This window comes from Telmatherina bonti (genome assembly GCF_933228915.1).
Source record: "Telmatherina bonti genome assembly, chromosome: 15".
NCBI lineage: Eukaryota > Metazoa > Chordata > Actinopteri > Atheriniformes > Telmatherinidae > Telmatherina > Telmatherina bonti.
In genome coordinates this window covers 31,845,646-31,865,642 of record NC_136613.1, presented here as the reverse complement: position 1 = coordinate 31,865,642, position 19,997 = coordinate 31,845,646, and the positions used below count along the sequence as shown (strand labels likewise).

At 45.2% G+C, this 19,997-nt stretch overlaps 1 protein-coding gene across 3 annotated transcripts in view; it reads right to left on the bottom strand.

Moving 5' to 3' along the window:
* Positions 1-19,997, bottom strand: part of LOC306766290 (PTB domain-containing engulfment adapter protein 1) — a 127,406-nt gene that overhangs the window by 4,619 nt on the left and 102,790 nt on the right. For all 3 annotated transcript variants that reach the window (XM_079253955.1, XM_079253957.1, XM_079253956.1), the window contains 6 exons: positions 17,924-17,985; positions 9,726-9,797; positions 1,834-1,932; positions 1,562-1,699; positions 1,328-1,444; positions 405-491 (listed from right to left, as the gene is read on the bottom strand). In XM_079253955.1, the coding sequence (XP_079110081.1) occupies positions 405-491; positions 1,328-1,444; positions 1,562-1,699; positions 1,834-1,932; positions 9,726-9,797; positions 17,924-17,985 (575 nt within the window). The remainder of the gene's footprint in view (positions 1-404; positions 492-1,327; positions 1,445-1,561; positions 1,700-1,833; positions 1,933-9,725; positions 9,798-17,923; positions 17,986-19,997) is intronic.

The window sequence follows — 19,997 nt, the reverse complement described above, 5'->3', positions numbered from 1 at the left end:
GCAGCTGCTGAGAAAAGATGGCAGAAAGATGGCAGAAAGTGACCGAAGGGGGGACAATATTATCCAGCCCCGCAGAGCAGCACAGGTGCAGGTAATTGCATCACATCAGTATCAACCACTGGCATGCACCCTAATTACATGGAGGATGCACCGCATCCTTCATCAGACCAATCAGGTGGGTAAATCGCTTCGCTTGAGTCATGGCTGGAAAACCACGAGCTTCGGGCCAACCTCTACATTTCCAGCCGCTTCTTGCCGACTCAAGACATCAAAACGGATGTTTTACAGTTTAGATTTAGTTTGTGGTGCAGAAGTGGTAAAACATGAGCAGTTAAAAGCTGCCAGAGGTCGGCTCTGGTTAGTAGACACTTTGCAGACACGCTCTCGGAGCGTCGTGCTCTTACTGGTGGCACATGTGCAATCATTAGCTGCTCTTCCAGGTCTTGCAGCTGCTTCTTCAGCTCAGAGTTTTCTGTCTCCAGTTCCTGAATCTGCAGAAAACAAACAGAAAACAGAAGCAAATTCAGGCTGTAAACATAACCTGGAGCTCGACCTTGCAGAGTTATACGTTAAAACTTGCAGAAATTTGCATGTAGCCTAGCTAACGATGTGAGTAAACGTTAGTCAGGAGCTTTGCAGCAACATTCTGTGTTACAGATTTCTAATTGAGGCAAAGGATTTATCTCAGCTATACTTTTGATTAGATAGGAGCTAAATGTGGGCCAGAGAGGAGAAGCCAGCTGGCTGATGAACCAAAAGTTAAATCCAGTGACACAAAAGGCAGCGAAGAACAACAAATAAACAAAACTAAATGGATATGTATGATAAACACCTCTTAAACTCACGATTCACCTACAGTTAATTTTAGAAAGCAGTAAGTCATAACTCAACCATCGTTCCAGAGAGCCTTCTTTTATAGCCAATAGTGGCACCCTTGCCTGACCCCAGTTAAACTGCTGCTATATAACCTCATCCATACCATTACTAAACTCCTTGTGTTGATGTGTGGACTCTGATGGTGAGTGTGCGGCGTGGTTAACGTCCACCACGTGGAGTCTAGACGACATATTTCCTCTGCCAAGAAATGTCGGTTTCAAACACTAATTCCTGGTGTTTTATCCAAAACACTCAAATTCATACAAATGACTTAATAAGTGACAATTTCTCCAAACCCAGTGGGGCGTTGAACCCTGCATTAACATCGCAGCAGTCTGTCATTAATATTCTGTTTTCTGCACAGCTTCGCCGTCTACGTTTGAGATGATCAGCAGTAAAGAGCTGAACGTGAGCGAAACGTGAGCATGAGCCAGCTGGACGCCAGACGTACCCGTTTCTGCAAGCCTCCGATCTGCTTCCTGGTCTCCACGTCTTTGCCTCCAGACTCCAAGAACTTCTTGTAGGCCAAGTCGAAGGCCTGGCCGATGGTTAGAGTGATCTCCTCTGCCTGAAGTATCAAAGCAACAGAGACTGTTTATCTAGTGGTTTACACCTTAAAGTTGACAACAACACACACCAGTTTCACCGTGTGTGTACTTATATGTCTGCTTTCAGGCAAACTTACACATTTTTCACTGTCGAACACGTAGCAGAGGTGTTTGTTGGACTCCGAGTCTTTGCAGATAAAAGTAAATATCCTCTTATCGGTTTTGTCATCCGCACAGAAAGATATCCTGTGCAGCTGACAGTTATGCTGCACGTCCTGGAAAACAAAGACTTTATTTATTACCGAGGCGCTGAATGTAGACCATCTGTGATTCTACAAGCTGTTTATTCCGACAACAACCTCACGTGGCACGTGGGGAATTAATGCGCCTTTCAGACAACATGACTCACTTTCGTTTTGGGATCCAGTATCTTCACTCCGTAGATGGAGATCTGCAGCTCCACTTTGGGGACCTTCTGGCCCTCTGACTTCTTAATGTGCCTCTGAAACTGTCAGGTGGGGAGAGCAGAGATGTGTTCAGGCAACAATATGAATAACACAGACAGGAAAGTATAAAAAAAAAAAGTTATGTTTTTGTCTTTAAAATGGGATTTTTAACCTTCATGGTGAAACAGGAGAAGTTGAAAACATTTTATTAGTTTATAAATAAGCTGACGGATTCATTTCCAGTCATTCATATGTTCACTTTGTTTTCATCTCCCACCAAACCAGAGACAAACATGTCTCTGTAGGCGGGAAATGTCTGATTACATTAATTAGCTGGCAGCTGCCTGCTGATTGGTGCTCTGCAGTTATTTCATGTTAAATAGATATATTTGTTTTGTTTTTTTTCATTTCGAACTTTAAAATGAGCTAGAAGATGAAAACTGGATAAACTCAGCATTTAATCCTGTTTACAATTGTTGATGATACTCAGTCATTAAATGTAGTTTAACTAGATTTATTTATTTATTTATTTATTTACAAAAACAACATCAATTCAGCAAAACCTGAAGCTACAGCTTGAAGTAAAAACATTTCAGTAGTTGAACCTCAATGGAGGCTTTTAGGTTGAATTTGTTTAGGGTTTACAGTTGTGCTCATATTTATTCATCCCCTTTCATTAAAGAAGGAAAAAAAACAGCTGCCTGTAAAATAGGCTGAAATTGAAATTGAAATTGAAGTAATAATAAATAAAAAATTTATGAAAATCATCACTTTTTCTTAAAAAAAATTTTGGTTCAATAGAAATATTTTTTTTAAAAAAGTAAACAAATAAGATAATGTATTACATATTCCATCAGTCATAAACTAATATTTAGTTGAAAAATCCTTTAATGTTTCCGCTCCAGTCAGGTGTTTTCTGTTCCTCTCAGTCAGACTTCTGCACCTGTTGACAGGTATTTTGTCCCACTGTTCAACAGAAAAGTCTCTAATTTGTCCAGGACCAATTTGTTTGTTTTTTTTTCTTTCTTCAACTCAATTAAATGAAAAAACTGTGTCTAATATTACTAAATTATATTTTTGCACATTTTTAGTTATTGTTCCTTTTTAAAGTCTCCAGTTATTTGAGTGACTGTTGTAAATTCAGCCTTTTCTTTAATGAAAGGGGATGAAGACATATGAGCACAACTGTATGTTACATTTTCCATAGGAAGTAAGAACTTTGTTCTCGCTCTCGAGGCTGCAGGAGCGAGAACAAACAAGCTTCATCTGCAAAGGAGATGTCTGTTTTTATTTCACGTTACTGGCTTCATGTCTTTAAAGGCAGAGTATGTAAGATTTCAAGGCGATTCTTTGAAACACCAGGTCGTGAGCAAAACCACAAAACTGCTACCTCCACAAACCACCACAGGTTGGCAGTAATGAGCAAAACTCACCCCTCACCCCTCCTCCTTGCCAGCTCCAATGAGGGCAGGAATCGCTTGTGAGCTGTAGCTCAGAGCCGCTTTGCAATAAATGGGCTTATACTCCCCCTACTGGTGGAAAAAAGTACTTTTTTTTTTACTGGTCAGAAAACATTCAAGAAGGGTCTTTGTTATTAATTAAACTTGTAATTTAATAACGCATCAAATATGGACAGACTGGAACCTACATGTTTAAAAAGCTATCTAATTATGATTGTAGTTATTTCTTTAGCTTATTTATTTTAAAAATATTGAAAATCTTACATACTCTACCTTTAAATGCCATGTGTTATAAATATATTTGTACTTTCTCACCGCCTCGATCAGCTGTTTGATTAAAACTATCCACCCAACCTGAACGGGATGCGGAAGCTGCAACTTCCTGCTGCTCTGTGTTAACCACTTCCAGCTCGAATGTCCAACCAATCACACTTTAATGAGTCGGTGTTGATGCAAATTTAAAAACAGTCCTTAAGTTGATATCCAGCTGCTGGTGTGTGACGCGGTGAACATCATGTGACGTTCCAAGCAGGAAGACAAAGTTGGGAGCTGTGATTGGTCGGCCTCAAGGCGCTGCAGAACAGCTGCAGCTCCAGAACTGTACATAATGAACGCTGTAGTACCACAGCGGTTGGTAAACGATAGAGGCAAATGATGTGAAACACAGCGTCAGAACTTAAGACACTGCTGTCACATGAACCATGACGTGGAGGATGTGGTGAGCTGGACTGAGGAAAAGAACAATGTAGAGAAGAGAAAAGAACTTATTTGGGTTTTAGGAGGACGTGTCACATTCATCTCCCTGCTTGTCAGCTGTGGAAATGGTTCCCAGTCTGAAATATCTGGGTGTCCACGTCTCCAGCAACCTGAACTGGGATCTGAACACCACCAGCAGGATAAAGACTTTTATAGGTATGTGGTGGAGAACACGTTCTCATTCTTCATCAGCAGCTGGTGTGTTAAAATACACAGCTGACAGGGGGGCGTAGCAGAGGGGACAATACGCAGCTGACAGGGGGGCGTAGCAGAGGGGAACATACGCAGCTGACAGGGGGGCGTAGCAGAGGGGAACATACGCAGCTGACAGGGGGGGCGTAGCAGAGGGAACATACGCAGCTGACGGGGGCGTAGCAGAGGGAACATACGCAGCTGACGGGGGCGTAGCAGAGGGGAACATACGCAGCTGACAGGGGGCGTAGCAGAGGGGAACATACGCAGCTGACAGGGGGCGTAGCAGAGGGGACCATACGCAGCTGACGGGGGCGTAGCAGAGGGGACCATACGCAGCTGACAGGGGGGCGTAGCAGAGGGGAACATACGCAGCTGACAGGGGGCGTAGCAGAGGGGAACATACGCAGCTGACAGGGGGCGTAGCAGAGGGGACCATACGCAGCTGACGGGGGCGTAGCAGAGGGGACCATACGCAGCTGACAGGGGGGCGTAGCAGAGGGGAACATACGCAGCTGACAGGGGGGGCGTAGCAGAGGGAACATACGCAGCTGACAGGGGGGCGTAGCAGAGGGGAACATACGCAGCTGACAGGGGGGCGTAGCAGAGGGGAACATACGCAGCTGACAGGGGGTGTAGCAGAGGGGAACATACGCAGCTGACAGGGGGGCGTAGCAGAGGGGACCATACGTCGCTGACAGGGGGGCGTCGCAGAGTGGAACATACGCAGCTGACAGGGGGGCGTAGCAGAGGGGAACATACGCAGCTGACAGGGGGCGTAGCAGAGGGGAACATACGCAGCTGACAGGGGGGCGTAGCAGAGGGGACCATACGCAGCTGACAGGGGGGCGTAGCAGAGGGGAACATACGCAGCTGACAGGGGGCGTAGCAGAGGGGAACATACGCAGCTGACAGGGGGGCGTAGCAGAGGGGACCATACGCAGCTGACAGGGGGGCGTAGCAGAGGGGAACATACGCAGCTGACAGGGGGCGTAGCAGAGGGGACCATACGCAGCTGACAGGGGGGCGTAGCAGAGGGGAACATACGCAGCTGACAGGGGGGGTGTAGCGGAGGCTGGTGGTGCAAGAGTGTTATGAAGGACCCATCCAACTCCATTTGACCTGCTGCCCTCAAAAGCAGGAGGCTGCGGAGGACTAACACCATGGCAACCAGACTCAAACCAGTCTAACCAGAGATGGTTTGACTGGTTAATTCCACACAAAGTCCACTTTGATCAATGCTGCTGTGTCTTTGGGCTTTTTATAGCAAGTTAAGCATTTTAGTATGATGTGATTCTTTGTTTTGTTTATTTGTCATGATTTGCTCCTGGCAGTGGTGTTCTTCTCCTGGGGTTTAGCTTGGGCTGAGCGGGCTTCCCGGAGGCTCAGGGTGGAGTCTGGAGTGCTGATGGAACACACCTGCAGCTCAACTGGCACTGGTTGCAGTCCAGTCTCTGCCAGACTATCCCACATTATCTGTGGTAAATCTGGCTCCTTTGGGAATTCTGTGCTCTCCAAGTGATTGAGCTCACGATTGTCTACTGCATTTATTCCTTTTTGCAACACCTTGTCTCACCTGGATCCGCTGGACCAGTTACATAACAATCTCCAGCTAATCGACCTGCCATCTTGCTCACCACTCCTGGAATCTTAAACCACCCTCTCCAGCGTATCAACCACCTCTGGACACAGTAAGCCATATTTCCCAAAACCATTTCCTCAGTCAAGGACTGTTTGGACTTCGCTAATTTTCTCCTTCTCCTACAGAGATACTTCCTGGACAGAACAAGCAATTTGTACACCAAACTCAAGCATTCATTCATGCATTCATCCTAACAGCTTAGTCCAATGAAGGGTCGCGGGGAAGCTGGAGCCTATCCCAGCAGTGTTTGGGCGAAAGGCAGGGTACACCCTGGACAGCTCGCCAGTACATCGCAGGGCCCAAACCAAGCGGCAACCTCCGGCGGTTAAAAGTGAAGCCTATGCGGAAGTGCATAAAACTGCAGTTCCCCCTTCATCCACTACGAGCTGTCTCCAAAACAGAGCAAATCCCCATAGACTCTCATGTGAAAAAGACCAACTTCACGGCAGAAATAAACATGTTTACAGCCCATTTCAAAAATCCATTTTCGGTTTATAGGTTAGGTTTACCTTCATAACAACTGTGGGGGAAGGGAATGTTTTTCTAGCTCGCCCTCAAAGTTCGGCAAATTTAGGGGTGTGTCCTTTTGATTGACAGGTACCAATCTCCGGCTTCAAGTGAGTAGAACGTAGAACAACTGCGGTTTTTAGCTGGTTAACAATGTGACTTAGCTTTAGCCCGCTTACCTCCGTTAGCTGGTTATCTCCCGTTATCTCGTGGTTAGCTCGGTTAGCTCTTAGCTACAGAAAGCTCGGAGTTCGCTCGATGTCAATCATCCACCATGACACTCACAGCCCCCCTCTCAGCTCCACCTCTTTGTCCATATGTGTATTTTCCGGGCGAGACGACGCACATGACGCTGCCAACATGGCGACGGTAGGAACCACCCACCGAGATTCAATTCAGCTCTTCAGAAACCTATGGGTGACGTCACGGAGGCTCCGTCTATCTCTTTATATACAGTCTATGGCCCAAACTCAAACAATAAATTCTAATTCATTCTTACACTCTGTCTATAGTTTGGGTCCCACCTAGTGTGGCACTGAAGACCATTCCCTGAAGACCATTTGTATCATGGACATCCATGGTTCTGAGGACACATTTCGTTTGCATGTTACAAATGAATGACAAATAAGAAGTGAAGAATTTTTTTGTTGATCATAAATTTTTCCTATTAAAATGTCAGAACAAACAAAGCAGGTGAAACAAACAAGAAACCAGAAAGCACAACAGAAAATCAGAGGAAAGGTAAAAATGGCTCCATCTGCATAAAAACCCTGACTACATGTTTCAGATGCGTCTGAATTTCATTCTGTAGCTTGTCGACGGCCTCAACGAACTTCCTATAACAAAAACTAATGAAAAGAACAAAATGGTACGCTCCCCACGGAGCCTCTATCTCATCAGCATCACCGTTTCACAATCCTGAATCCACAGAAGAACCGTGGCAGCTTCTCCAGGATGCTTGCAGGAGAAACCGCGAAGCAAAATAAACTCTGCTGCAACCATAACAAAACCTGCAACAGGCAGCGCTGTGGTGATTTCACAGCCTCCAACATGGCAGCACACTGACAGAATCAATCAGACTTCTGTCTCAACTTCTGCTTTTCTGATGACATTTACCTCCTTCAGACACAGACTGACCCGAACCGGACGTCAACAGGGAGATTGATTTTGGCCATGTGGGAGCAGAGGCTCTTTTCTTTTTCATTAAACCGTGGACAGATGCGTGCACGTCTTTACACATTCAGCTGAATGTTTTCCCTGCCTGTGATCTTTGGAAGCATAGCGAGGCTGCTCCGTATCTGGGAGAGTAACAATGGAGCCTCAGTCAGAAACAGGCCTCTAAGATCAAATGGATTGGAACAATAGAGGTATGGGTTTGGGAAAACAAGCTTCCCCCACAAGTGGCCCCACAGATTCAGTTCTTGGCAGGAGGAGACAGCAGGAAGGCCAGCAGGCGGAGGACAGCCGTGTTAGCTGAGAGCGCTGCGGCGAGTTCCCAGGACTGACGGGCAGGAATAAAGCCGGGTTGAGTGTCATTGACTGGACCGCTTCAGAGGAACTTTGTCCTAAACCTCCTTCACTGTCATAATAATAATAATTCTATCATTAAAGTTGCCCTCCTGGTATTTTTTCTTTTTGTGTAAGATCTATTTTCCTTTTGAATCTGCAGTCTGGAAAGATTTGGGTGAAATTTTATCTTGAAAAAACACGATAAAACTTGAAATTTTATCTACGCAACACTCCGTCACATCATCCCACAACATTGTTCCATGTTTGATTCGATCCCATTTTTGTCTGTTAATTTTATCCCCTTATTTATTTCTCTCTCTCCTTTACATCACAGCGTTTTTACTTACAGCCATGTTGCATTCAGATCTTTCCTGTCTGATTTTTACGGTACACTTATATCTCCTGGCCTGTAAATGCTGTTGGTTTCTTCTTTTTGTTTTATTTTAGCACTAATAAAGTCACATCTGATTCTGAAATTGTTTGTTAGAAAAAAAGTTGTAAAAAATTGAAAGTAAAAACTCTTTCAGGGGAGTTTCCACTGTGTGTGTGTGTGTGTGTGTGTGTGTGTGTGTGTGTGCTTTCCCTCGGCACATCCAGCCACTTGAATATTTCCTCACACTGCTCCGTCTCTACGCTGGACGGCTTCGGCTGGAGTTCGTCAAACACTACGTCATGCTACGGAGGTCCGAGCTTTGACCTTCCAACATGTCCAGACTTTCTTCCACTGAAGGCTGACAGTGTCTTACTGGAAGAGAAGCTCCATCCCAGTCCAACATCTCCAGAAGACTGAAACAATCTATGCATCTCCATTCATCACTTCTCTCCTGGCCTGTTTCCCGCTCCCTACAAATGGAAAACATCCCCTCGGAATGATGCCCCCCCCACCGTGTTTCACCTTGGCGACGCTGTTTTTATGGTTGTAAGAGGTTGAATTTAGTCTTATATGACCAGAATACGTTCTTCTAAATATCTCCAGAGTCCATTGTAGGCATTTTTGTGAAATTTTCTGTAGCTGTTTGATACCCTGGATACTGAAGCCCAGTCCGGTGGGGTGAAAAGACACATCCCAGCAGTCTTCTCCGTGGAGCTTTCAGCTCCTTCAGGGACACATTTGGTCTCTTTGTTGTCTCTCTGATTGATGTCCTGCTCGCCTGGTCTGTCCGTTTTGGTGGACGCTCCTATCTTGGCAGGTTGGTTAGGGTGCCATTGTCTTCGCATTGTGTGAAGATGGATTTAACGGAGCTCGTTGGAAATGTCAAAGTCTTATTGTCCAAACCTGATTTATGCTTCTTCATAACTGCGCAGCGTCTCGTGCTCGGTGGCGTCTCCAATTCTAGGTCATTTCTGATCACGTCTACTGAGATCATGTGACTCTTTAACTGCAAACATGCAGATTATTTAACTAATGATGTGACTTCTGAAGGTTGATAGTGGCACCGTTTGACTTTAGTTGCTTTTCAGGGTAAACTGCTTGGAGGGAGGGGAGGGGGGGGGGATTAAATCTATCAGCTGAGGATTGGATTGTGAGAGTTTTTTATTTGCTGGATAAATTTTGCCTCTAACTGAGGTTTACATCTGCCTGGAGAGCAAACTGCTTATGCAGCACTTCCAGTCATCCACGCTCAGGAGCTGAAAAACTCCAAGGGCACCTTGCAGGACTGGACGAGGGAGGGGAGTAGCTGTCACTCAGTCCCACCTCCCCCAGCACCGAGCCCTCAGGTCCGGTCTGCCCACTCGACAGTGTCGTGCTGTCCCGGAGCCCACAGCTTATTCAGAGCATCGAGTTTACCTTCAGCTTCCTCACGGCGTCCTTCACCACTTCTGTGCCCTTTGGTGCTTCCACCTCTGTGTTTCCAAGGAACTGGAGAGAAAATAGAAGTTATTAAACAGCAGCGAGATTAAAACACACACACAAACACACATAAATATATACATAAAAGATGATGACGGATTCGTTCAGATTTAGTGTTCTGAGCTCTGCAAACATTCTACATTTCTCCAACAGATGGTGCCATTGTTGCCTGAAAGTGGTGACATCCATCCAGCTGCGGGGGTCGTTGCTGCTCCAGTCACCCCCCCCCCCCCAGCTTAATGTGTGCAGCCTGTTCCAATATGAGACTTCATAAAGAGGAGTGTCAAGCCCTTAAAGGTTGAGAAAAACACAATAACAGCATCTCCCCTTGGAGCTCAAACAGCTCAGACGGGCTCGGACTGTCTCCATGAGGCGGGGAAAGGTGTGTGAAGCCTGACTGTGTTAATGCTCGTCTGACTCTGCAGACTTCTGTCTCTGTAATAACGTGCAGCGATGCCATAGCAGCTTTTTCCTGCCGTGCACATCTGTTAGCTCTGGAAAAGAGGCCCTTTTGTTTTACTGCCATTCAGACCTGGACTAACATTTCGAAGTTTCAATGGTTCCAGTAAACTGTTGCTGTTGCTATGATGGTTCCTTCTACGGAGCTACGACAGGGACTTCATTCTTATGACTTGTATCTCTACAAGTAACAATCAAATCTACAATTACAATATTTTTATTATAGACATGGAAATACTTTTCTCACCTTTTCTCCCTCTCTTCGTCTCTATATTAGCTGGTATTTATTCCTTTTTGCACGTTCTGCTCTCTTGTCTATGCAACGTATTAAATCATTTTGAGCCTTATGATGATCTGACGATGTACTCTAACTTCTCTGTTTTACATGTAGTGCTATTCTTGTTTTCTATCTCTTGTTTTGTATTCTGTTTTTCTGAGTGAATAAAAAACATTTAATCTTTTTTATCTTTTATTCAAAAGTTTCAGAAATATAACTTATAAAGAAAATCTGCAAGTAATCTTCAATAAAATATAGAAAATACAGGTAATGTTTACATGCCTACTCAACAACCAATCAGACGTCTGTAAAACTTGTTACATAATCTGTAAGAAGGAAGAACTTTATTCATGTTCTCAAGGCTGCAACAATAATGATAAAAAAAAAACAAACCTGTTTATTAGTCTGATCTTACTCGACGATGCCGAGATAACTGACCTGACCAGCTCCTTCTATACCTAACAAGAAACTTGCTCCACATCCAGGCAGGGCTGTGTTGTATCTGTGTCTCTATATATATAAATATTCGTATTAATTATGTTGTATTAATGTCGAACTTTCTTACCACCTTGATTATTTGTTAATTAAAACTAATCTTGCATCAGAGGAAACATTTTGCTGCACGCCCACCTCAAACATCTGACCAATCACATCGTACTTCTTGAGAAAGAAGATCTGCTTGGCTGATGCATTGAAAACAAGCCGCAGCATGTTCCTCACCATGTCCACGCCATGTAAACACCTAATTCTGAATGAAAAAGCCGATTCGGAATTAAACTGAATTCGGAGTAAGTGCGTGGTTTATTTGCATTTTAAATCCGAACCGAATAATTTCTCTGTTATGTCAACGCTAATTCCAATCGTTCCATGCAAGCTCGTAGCTATATCCCATCCCGATGACGCACATATTCTGCCGAGCATTCTGCCTTTTATCTTCAGTGGTCGATCTTCCTTCTCCTTCTGCTTCTGGAGAAAGTGACGAGTTGCTTGTGTCGAGTTGTTGCTTCAAAATTATAATCAAAATAAGCACAAAACTGGTTCTTATCATGTAGTTTTCTGTTACGACCCAAAGACGAAAAGCAGGAAGCAAACTTTGTTCACTTCTGATAGATGGAAGTCATGTCTGCCTTCTGTCCAATCTGAACTCTTCCCAACCGGCCGATCTAAAGCAGAATGTTTCATGTAAACCCTAAATCAGAATTACTATTTCCACGTAAACCCTTAGGAAAATAATGCTATTCAGATTTATTTATTTCCAAACGATTAATTTCAAATAAAAGACATGAAGTAACGTACCCTGTGTGAAAGGGTTAATTCCAAAACAATCTCAAGACCCATGTGACCGCCATGGTTCCCTCCAGGCAGATGGAGATAGAAACGTATCTATCTGCAAAATCTACAGTTCTGCAAAGGGTTCCGACACGTTTTATTTATCCATGAATGAACTTGCTTTCAAACAGCTATGACGGTTGTCCAGGCCTTGATCAGCTCTCTCCAGACTGGGAAGATTGAGCAGATGTAAAGTTTGACTGTGGACACAGAGGATCTCAGACCTCCTCTCTCCATGACTGGTAAGGCATTAGAGAAATCTGATTGGCTGTTGAGTAGGTGTGTGAAATGTTGAATTAATTCTGCAGGTCTGTCATGTTGCAAGTACAAAACATTTGTCCATTAATTCATGAGCGTAAGTCCCTACCCTGGCTCCGTACGCTTCATGCAGGAGACGAACTTGTGTCGTCATTTCTGAAAGCATGCAGACAGAAAGAAGCAGCGGCGAGCTGCTGCTGCTGCTAAACAGTCCGAAAACAGATCGAAGCTCTCTGCACAAGTGTCAGAATCCTGCAGCATTGTGACAAATGAACTCGCCACACACTCGCAGTCATGTCGGATGTATATGTGTGTGTATGTGGGGGGGGGGGGGGGGGGGGGGGTGTTGCTGGCAGATGACCAGAACGGAATGGAGCGGCACATGTTCCTGAGGCAGCGGCTGGGGAGGTTTCACGAGGTAAATCAAGCTTGGAGGTTCATCCATCAAGCGGCAGAGGCTGTTGAAAACAAGCCGCCCCTGCCTCTCATTCCCCAATCTGAGCATTTGCACAGAGTGCGAGGTTTCAACCTCGTGGCGGGCCTGAAAAGTTCATTGCGATGACACATTGAGAGCTGAGATCTACTTGGCTACGTGTGGAGCGCCCCTTCCTCCCGCCTGACAGGCTCAGTTAAAGGGCAGGCTGTGATGGCTCCAACCCCTGACAGTGATTTCTTTCTTCCTGCAGCCCTCAGGTCTGAAGCTGCACCCAAACCTCCCAACCTAATAAGTACTATTTGGATGTGTGCATCAATCAAAAGGGTAAGGATATCAGAGAACAAAGAGGTGGGGGGAGAACACTGAAACAGAAGCTGATTTCAGACTTGGCAGTCACCTTATAAAGAGGCAAATGTTCTGACAAAGCTGCTGCCAGACTCAAATCTCCGCCGGCTTGCTGTGGAACATAAACCCTGGTGTCCATTTGCCATTTTTTGTATTTCTAACTTCATTTTTTCCACTTTAAAATCCCATATCTGAGCAAATAAAGGGTCAGGTTGGTCCTGTCCTGCTGTGGTGGGTCCAGATAAAGAGGTGCTGGTGTGTCAGTCAAAACTGTAAACACTGCAGGGTGTCCAGACTCCGAGACGCTGGAGACATGAGATGCACATTCAGAAATGCACCCTGAGGTGAGACGAGCTTTCACAGTTCAACTTGTCAACGGCTTCAATGTGTTCCGTGCAGCTGTGATGAAACCTTTAAACTCTTCTGTCTTCTGGTCTCTGGATGTTTCTCTGTGAGATTCAGTTTTCTTTACCTGCATAAAGCACCTGAGAACTGATGATGATGATGATCATCAGTGTGTGCATCTGGTAAAGCAGAGGTTCTGGTGGAGCATTCAGGTTTGTGTTGAGTTTTCAGCGAGTTTTTTGCTTTTTATTTGCCCTTTAATCTAGGAAAGATTGTAGTCAAACAATCAGGAGTCCATCTCCTAACAGAGGAAGAGTTTATCCCCAAGCGTAAGACATTCGAGACAGCTGCCAATCCTCCCATGAGGGGGTGTAGCAGCAAGTTCAGCCCAACATCAGACTGGAACGATCAAATAACGCTGCGTCCGTACGAAGCACCAGACTTCTGGAACAATCCTGCACAATGTGATGCTTGCTATGTTGTATTACTATGTTGTGTTCCATGCCGTGTTTGGTTAAAATCACTACATCCACATCAAGCAGTTTGTAAAGCACGGTGGCGGAGGGTTCATGATGTGGGCTTGTTCTGCAGCACACCTTGCAGGCATTGAGATGATAATGAAGTTCTCTGGATACCAAAGGATGGATCCAAATGTCAGGTTATCTGTCTGAAGAATAAAGACGAGCTGAGCGTGTATCATGAAACAGGACACACACACACACACACACACACACACACACACACACACACACACACACACACACACACAGCAGCAGCAGCAGATCTACAACAGAATGTCTGGAAAAGAGCAGAATGAAGATGTTGACATGATCCACATCAACCTGATTGAGAAGCCGCTGTGTGACGTTCACATCAGACTTCTGAATCAGTTCCCAGTTCATTTGGAAGAAAAGTTGGGTTTGTTGGGGACGTGTGAATGTGCAACTGAACTGGTCTGACTGGAAACGTAAATCTAAATGAACCACGTGCCAACAGCAAGCTGAAGACTCAGCTCTTCAAGGAGCATTTAGTTTAACTTTGTCAGAGGAGTTGGAGAACTTTGCTCTCTGCAGCAAATATTATGGGATTCATTCTTTGCATTTTGCATAGAATAGAAGTTCTGCAGGGAAACTAAAACTGCATTGACTAACAGACGATCAGTATTTCCTTGATGACTACGCGTGTCTTGCCTTCTTTAATAACTCCTGATGGATCACCCCCCCCAAGAGGCCCCAAAGTGTCACGCTAAAGCAAAACGGAGAGGGTAAACCACTCAGGAAATCTGAATCCAAACAGGATTTAAGCATGGAGGAAGAAAAGAAAATGAAAATGTAAAAAGTAAATTAGAAGCAGCATATGAGTGTGAATTTACAAATCACCGTGTTAAATAATGAATTCATCCAGTTTGATTTCTTCTTCATTCTACTGAAGCCGCTTAATCCGAGTAAGGTACACGGGGGAGCCGGAGTCTATCCCAGCAGCCTTCGGGTCATCAAACCAGTGGCCTTCTTGCTGTGAGGTCGCAGTGCTAACCACCACGCCACTACGCAGCCCTTCAAACTTAATTTCTTTTTGTATGAATTAATTAAGGAATTTGAAATCACATTTATCAATCTATAGTTTTATTTTACAATTAATTACTCATCATGACAATGCTGGCTGGACCCTCCTGGTCTTCCAAACGGTGGTTCTGGTTGTCCAACAGACTAAAAAGGACCTGATCGAGCTTTGCAGAAATGATCGCCCTCAAACCTCTGTGAGACTGACGAGGTCGTACAGTCACACAGGAGCTGCTCCAGTGGTCTGCAAGCTGCTGAGTCATGGGCTGGATGTGGTTCCCCACACACTGCTTCAGCATTTTGCTTTAGATTTGATCTAAAAAGTGATGATGCAGTAACATGTAGCGTGTCGCTGATTCTCAGAGCCTGTATTTCCCTCGTGCTGGCGAGGGCCAGAGGAGTTTTTCTGATGAAGTCGTGTCTCATTACACACTAAGAGGTTTTGTCATTTCTTTTTCACTCACTGTTAATATGCAGATTTGTTTTTATTTAAAGCTAAAACATTCAGAAATCCCATTTTATTAGACGGACAGTCCAAACCAGCTGGCTGGTATCGGTGAAGATCCGAGCTGTGACCTGGACCGAGCCGTGCAGGGGTCATGTCAGCGCAGGAGGTTTTGTGTACTGTGTGTTTTCACTGAGTTGTCCTCAGAATGAGGTTGCTCTTTTAAGGAAAATGTGGTTCAGGAACTCCAACAGGAAGTGGGTTGTTTATTTATAGAATCTCTGCAGCATCTGAAGCTGAGCTTAAAATCTGCAACAAACGGATTTGATCTTTTCTGTCATATTTGAGGTGTGCAGATCTGTAAAGCTTTTCAGGTTTGATTTTCAGAGATTTCATCACTTTGAACCGTCAGTCTCACCAGTCCGTTGTTGTCAGGATGTCATCCTGGTCCCAGACCAGATTACAGTAAACAGGAGGAAGGTTTACACCACATCCTGCTTTAATGTCTGCAAAAAGAGATTATTTCCCTTCCTTTTACATGATGTGAACACTTTACAGCTCAGCATACAGAATGTGCTACACTTGCTTTTCATCTAACCCTTGGCGGTCTGTTTTAACTTTTTGTACCACATAAACATGTTTTGGTTTATTATATGATCCACGATAAACCAGACTGAACTGGACTGAATCTGTAAAAGCACCTTCAGTTGACTTTGTTGTGAATTAGCAGCTCATTTCCACCCACATAGTGATTTCCAGCCTCTTCCAGACCCACATTCTTTTTTTATGGACGCTATCATTCCTAGATACACTGATAATGGATCCACCGTGTCTTGACTGTATTACGGTGTTTGTTACATGTTTTTATATCTTAATTTGTTCTCTTATAGTGATGAAAGTTCCTACAACCCTCTGTTTTTACTGTTCTGGATGGCAGCACCCAGAATCCTCCTGGATCCAGACGGTGATCTGGACCACTCCCAGGATTTAAGGGCACATTCACATCAGCTTTTTTTTTATTCGAATCCGAGTCCGTTTGCTCGGAAAGTCCACTTTGTTTGGGGAAATGTGAACGCGCCAAACGGATTTTGATTCAGTGTAAAGAAGCGGACTCAGTTCTCCAAAAAACGTAGATCTCGGTCTGTTTCAAGTGAACCAACTACAGGAAGCCAATGACAAAAAAAAGTCACTTTCTGCATTTAACGTAGCATTGCATTATGGGTAAATACATAGTGATGGCGTTAAGAATCCTCTGCCTTGTCTGGTGTTCATACTGCGTCCATTGTTGCAGTGTATCTCTGCAGGATACTTGCATAAGACACAATAAAAACCTAAAACAGCCATAGTTTGGTCTCCATTTCGTCTCCAGTTTCGTTTCCGCAGGTGGAGGAAACAGTTTTCTTCTTCATGCCCGTCTTGTACTCTTTGCTAAATACTAGCGCAGCGCCATCTATGGTGGGAATGGGGAACAAATGGTTTGGCTCGTTTGACCAAAGTGCAGCATGAAGATCTCGGTTGGCATGGATACACGCCTCTACAACTGAGTCCCCAATCGGACCAACTCTAGCGGACTATTGTGATGTGAATGCACCCTAAGACCAAGATCCATTCTCAGAAAAAACATTACAAAAATCCCTCAAATTGCCCCCTAAACCCCAGAAAACATGACCCCCGTGTTCTCATTAGCAGCTGCATTTTGTGATTTCTTGTTCAGCACAACTTAAAAAAAAAAAAAAAAAAGGTGGAGGAAATGTAACCCAGGCAGTTCTGAGGCTCCATCATGCCCGGATGATTGAAGTTTCACAAGATTTGACGTCTACAATGAATCCATGCATGAAAAAAAGGAGAGAGAAAGATCTCTCTCTCTCTCAGCTGTAACCAGATAAGAGCTTCAGCTGTGAACTGAGTTTATGTTTCAGCAGTCCGGGGTCCTTTCAACCCAGGAAACGTACATCCTCATTACTTTGGCTGTCCAACTGCCTCCGACTCCTTCAGCTGTGAGATTTTACTCAGATCTCAGCAAATTTAAGCAGTCAGGGAGCTCATCAGTGGCAGCTGATGATCTGCTTTGATTTTAAAAAGGTGTCTCCTGCCAGTTCAGCCTCCTTTTGTGCCTCTTACACAAAAGCCAGCTGGGGAGGGGGGTGTGGTAGTTCCACCTCCGCTCCAGCATTACATTACCGAAGCACAGGATGCAGGAAGACAGTCTTTGCCCCACAAGAGAGAAAAACTTGAAGTGGAAAAGCAGCGTTATGGGGACGTGCTGGCAGGGAGAGAGGCGAGCTCGGGATGCGCGAAGACACCATGTGGTGTTGCGTTAAAGACCAGGACTCCAGTCAATATGGCGGACTTCTTCATGCTCCCATCAGAAACATTCTCATTAAAACTCAATAAATAAAGGAGTAAACTTTGAGGGGAAGGTTTTTCATTGCGACACCAGGGAAACAGCTGCTGCACATGATTAATACAGCAGGGGAATATTTCTGACAGCTCGGTGTTTACCACCATAGAAATATCCACATTATTATTAAAATGAACATTTAAATGGGGGGTTGGATGAGCGTTGACCTGATAAAACCCGAAACAAGCTGTCCTCAGTATGACCCCAGCTGACTGGATCAGGAGAAACGGTATGTTCCGGTCCCGTCACACAGCTGTAACAAGTGTCTGCTGGGACCCTACCTTGGCATTGTAGGGTATGTAGTGCTTGGCCAGGGCCTCCGGGGTGTGCATCCAGGATTTATCTGAAACGATACAAACAGCTGAGTCAGCGCAGCTTTGTCATCAGGCCAGAGGCAGAATCACCAACATGTGTGTTAAAACACGGCAAGAAGCGCGTCAACGGCGACGGCAACGAACGAGCCGAGCTGCTGGACTGGGTTCAAAACGTGGCAGCAAAGACCCAGCAAACATCCTCCCTCATCCCTCCATCCTCATCCATCCATCCATTCATCATCATCCCTCCATCCTCATCCATCCATCCATTCATCATCATCCCTCCATCCTCATCCATCCATCCATTCATCATCATCCCTCCATCCTCATCCATCCATCCATTCATCATCCCTCCATCCTCATCCATCATCCATCTATCCTCATCCATCATCCCTCCATCCTCATCCATCCATGTATCCATCCTCCCTCATCCCTCCATCCTCATCCATCCATCCATCTATCCTCATCCCTCTATCCTCATCCATCCATCCATGTATCCATCCTCCCTCATCCCTCCATCCTCATCCATCCATCCATCTATCCTCATCCCTCCATCCTCATCCATCCATCCATCTATCCTCATCCCTCCATCCTCATCCATCCATCCATCCATCCTCCCTCATCCCTTCAACCTCATCCATCCATTCATTCATCATCATCCCTGCATCATCATCCCTCCATCCATTTATCCTCATCCATCCATCCATCCTCATCCCTCCACCCATCTATCCTCATCCCTCCACCCTCATCCATCCATCAATCATCATCCCAAGATCCATCTATCCTCATCCATCTATCCATCCTCCCTCATCCCTCCATCCATCCATCCATCCATCCATCCATCCTCCCTCATCCCTTCAACCTCATCCATCCATCCATTCATCATCATCCCTGCATCATCATCCCTCCATCCATCTATCCTCATCCCTCCATCCATCCATCCATCCTTCCTCATCCCTCCATCCCCATCTATTCTCATCCATCCATCCTCCCTCATCCCTCCATTCTCATCCCTCCATCATCATCCCTCCATCCATCCATCCATCCTCCCTCATCCCTCCATCCCATTCATCCTCATCCATCCATCCTCCCTCATTCCTCCATCCTCATCCATCCATCCATCTATCCTCATCCATCCATCCATTCATCATCATCCCTCCATCCTCATCCATCTATCCTCATCCCTCCATCCTCATCCATCCATCAATCATCATCCCTAGATCCATCTATCCTCATCCATCCATCCATCTATCCATCCTCCCTCTTCCCTCCATCCTCATCCATCCATCCATCTTCATCCCTCCATCCATCCATCCATCCTTCCTCCCTCATCCCTCCATCCATCCATCCATCCTCCCTCATCCCTTCAACCTCATCCACCCATCCATTCATCATCATCCCTCCATCATCATCCCTCCATCCATCTATCCTCATCCATCCATCCATCCTCCCTCATCCCTTCAACCTCATCCCTCCATCCCATCCATCCTCATCCATCCATCCTCCCTCATCCCTCCATCCATACTCATCCATCCCTCCATCCTCATCCCTCCATCCATACTCATCCATCCATCCTTCCTCATCCATCTGTCCATCCCAATCCATCCATTCACCCATCCTCATCCATCCATCCATCAATCCATCCTTGTCCTTCCACCCATCCTCATTGATCCTCCTTCATCCAAGGGAAAGATGGATCCCCATCCATCCATCCACCCACCATCCTCATCCATCCATCTTTATTCATCCATCCTCATCTATTCATCCTCCTTTATCATCAATCCTTGTCCATCCATCCCTTATCCATCCATCCTCCCTTCTCCATCATCCCTTATCCATCCATCCTCCCTTCTCCATCATCCCTTATCCATCCATCCTTCCTCATCCATCCATCCTCCTACATCAGTCCTCCCTCATCCATCCACCCATCCTCATCTATCCATCCTCCCTCATCCATCCATCCATCCATCCTCATCTATCCATCCTCCCTCATCCATCCATCTATCCTCCTTCATCCATCCATCCATCTATCCTGATCCAT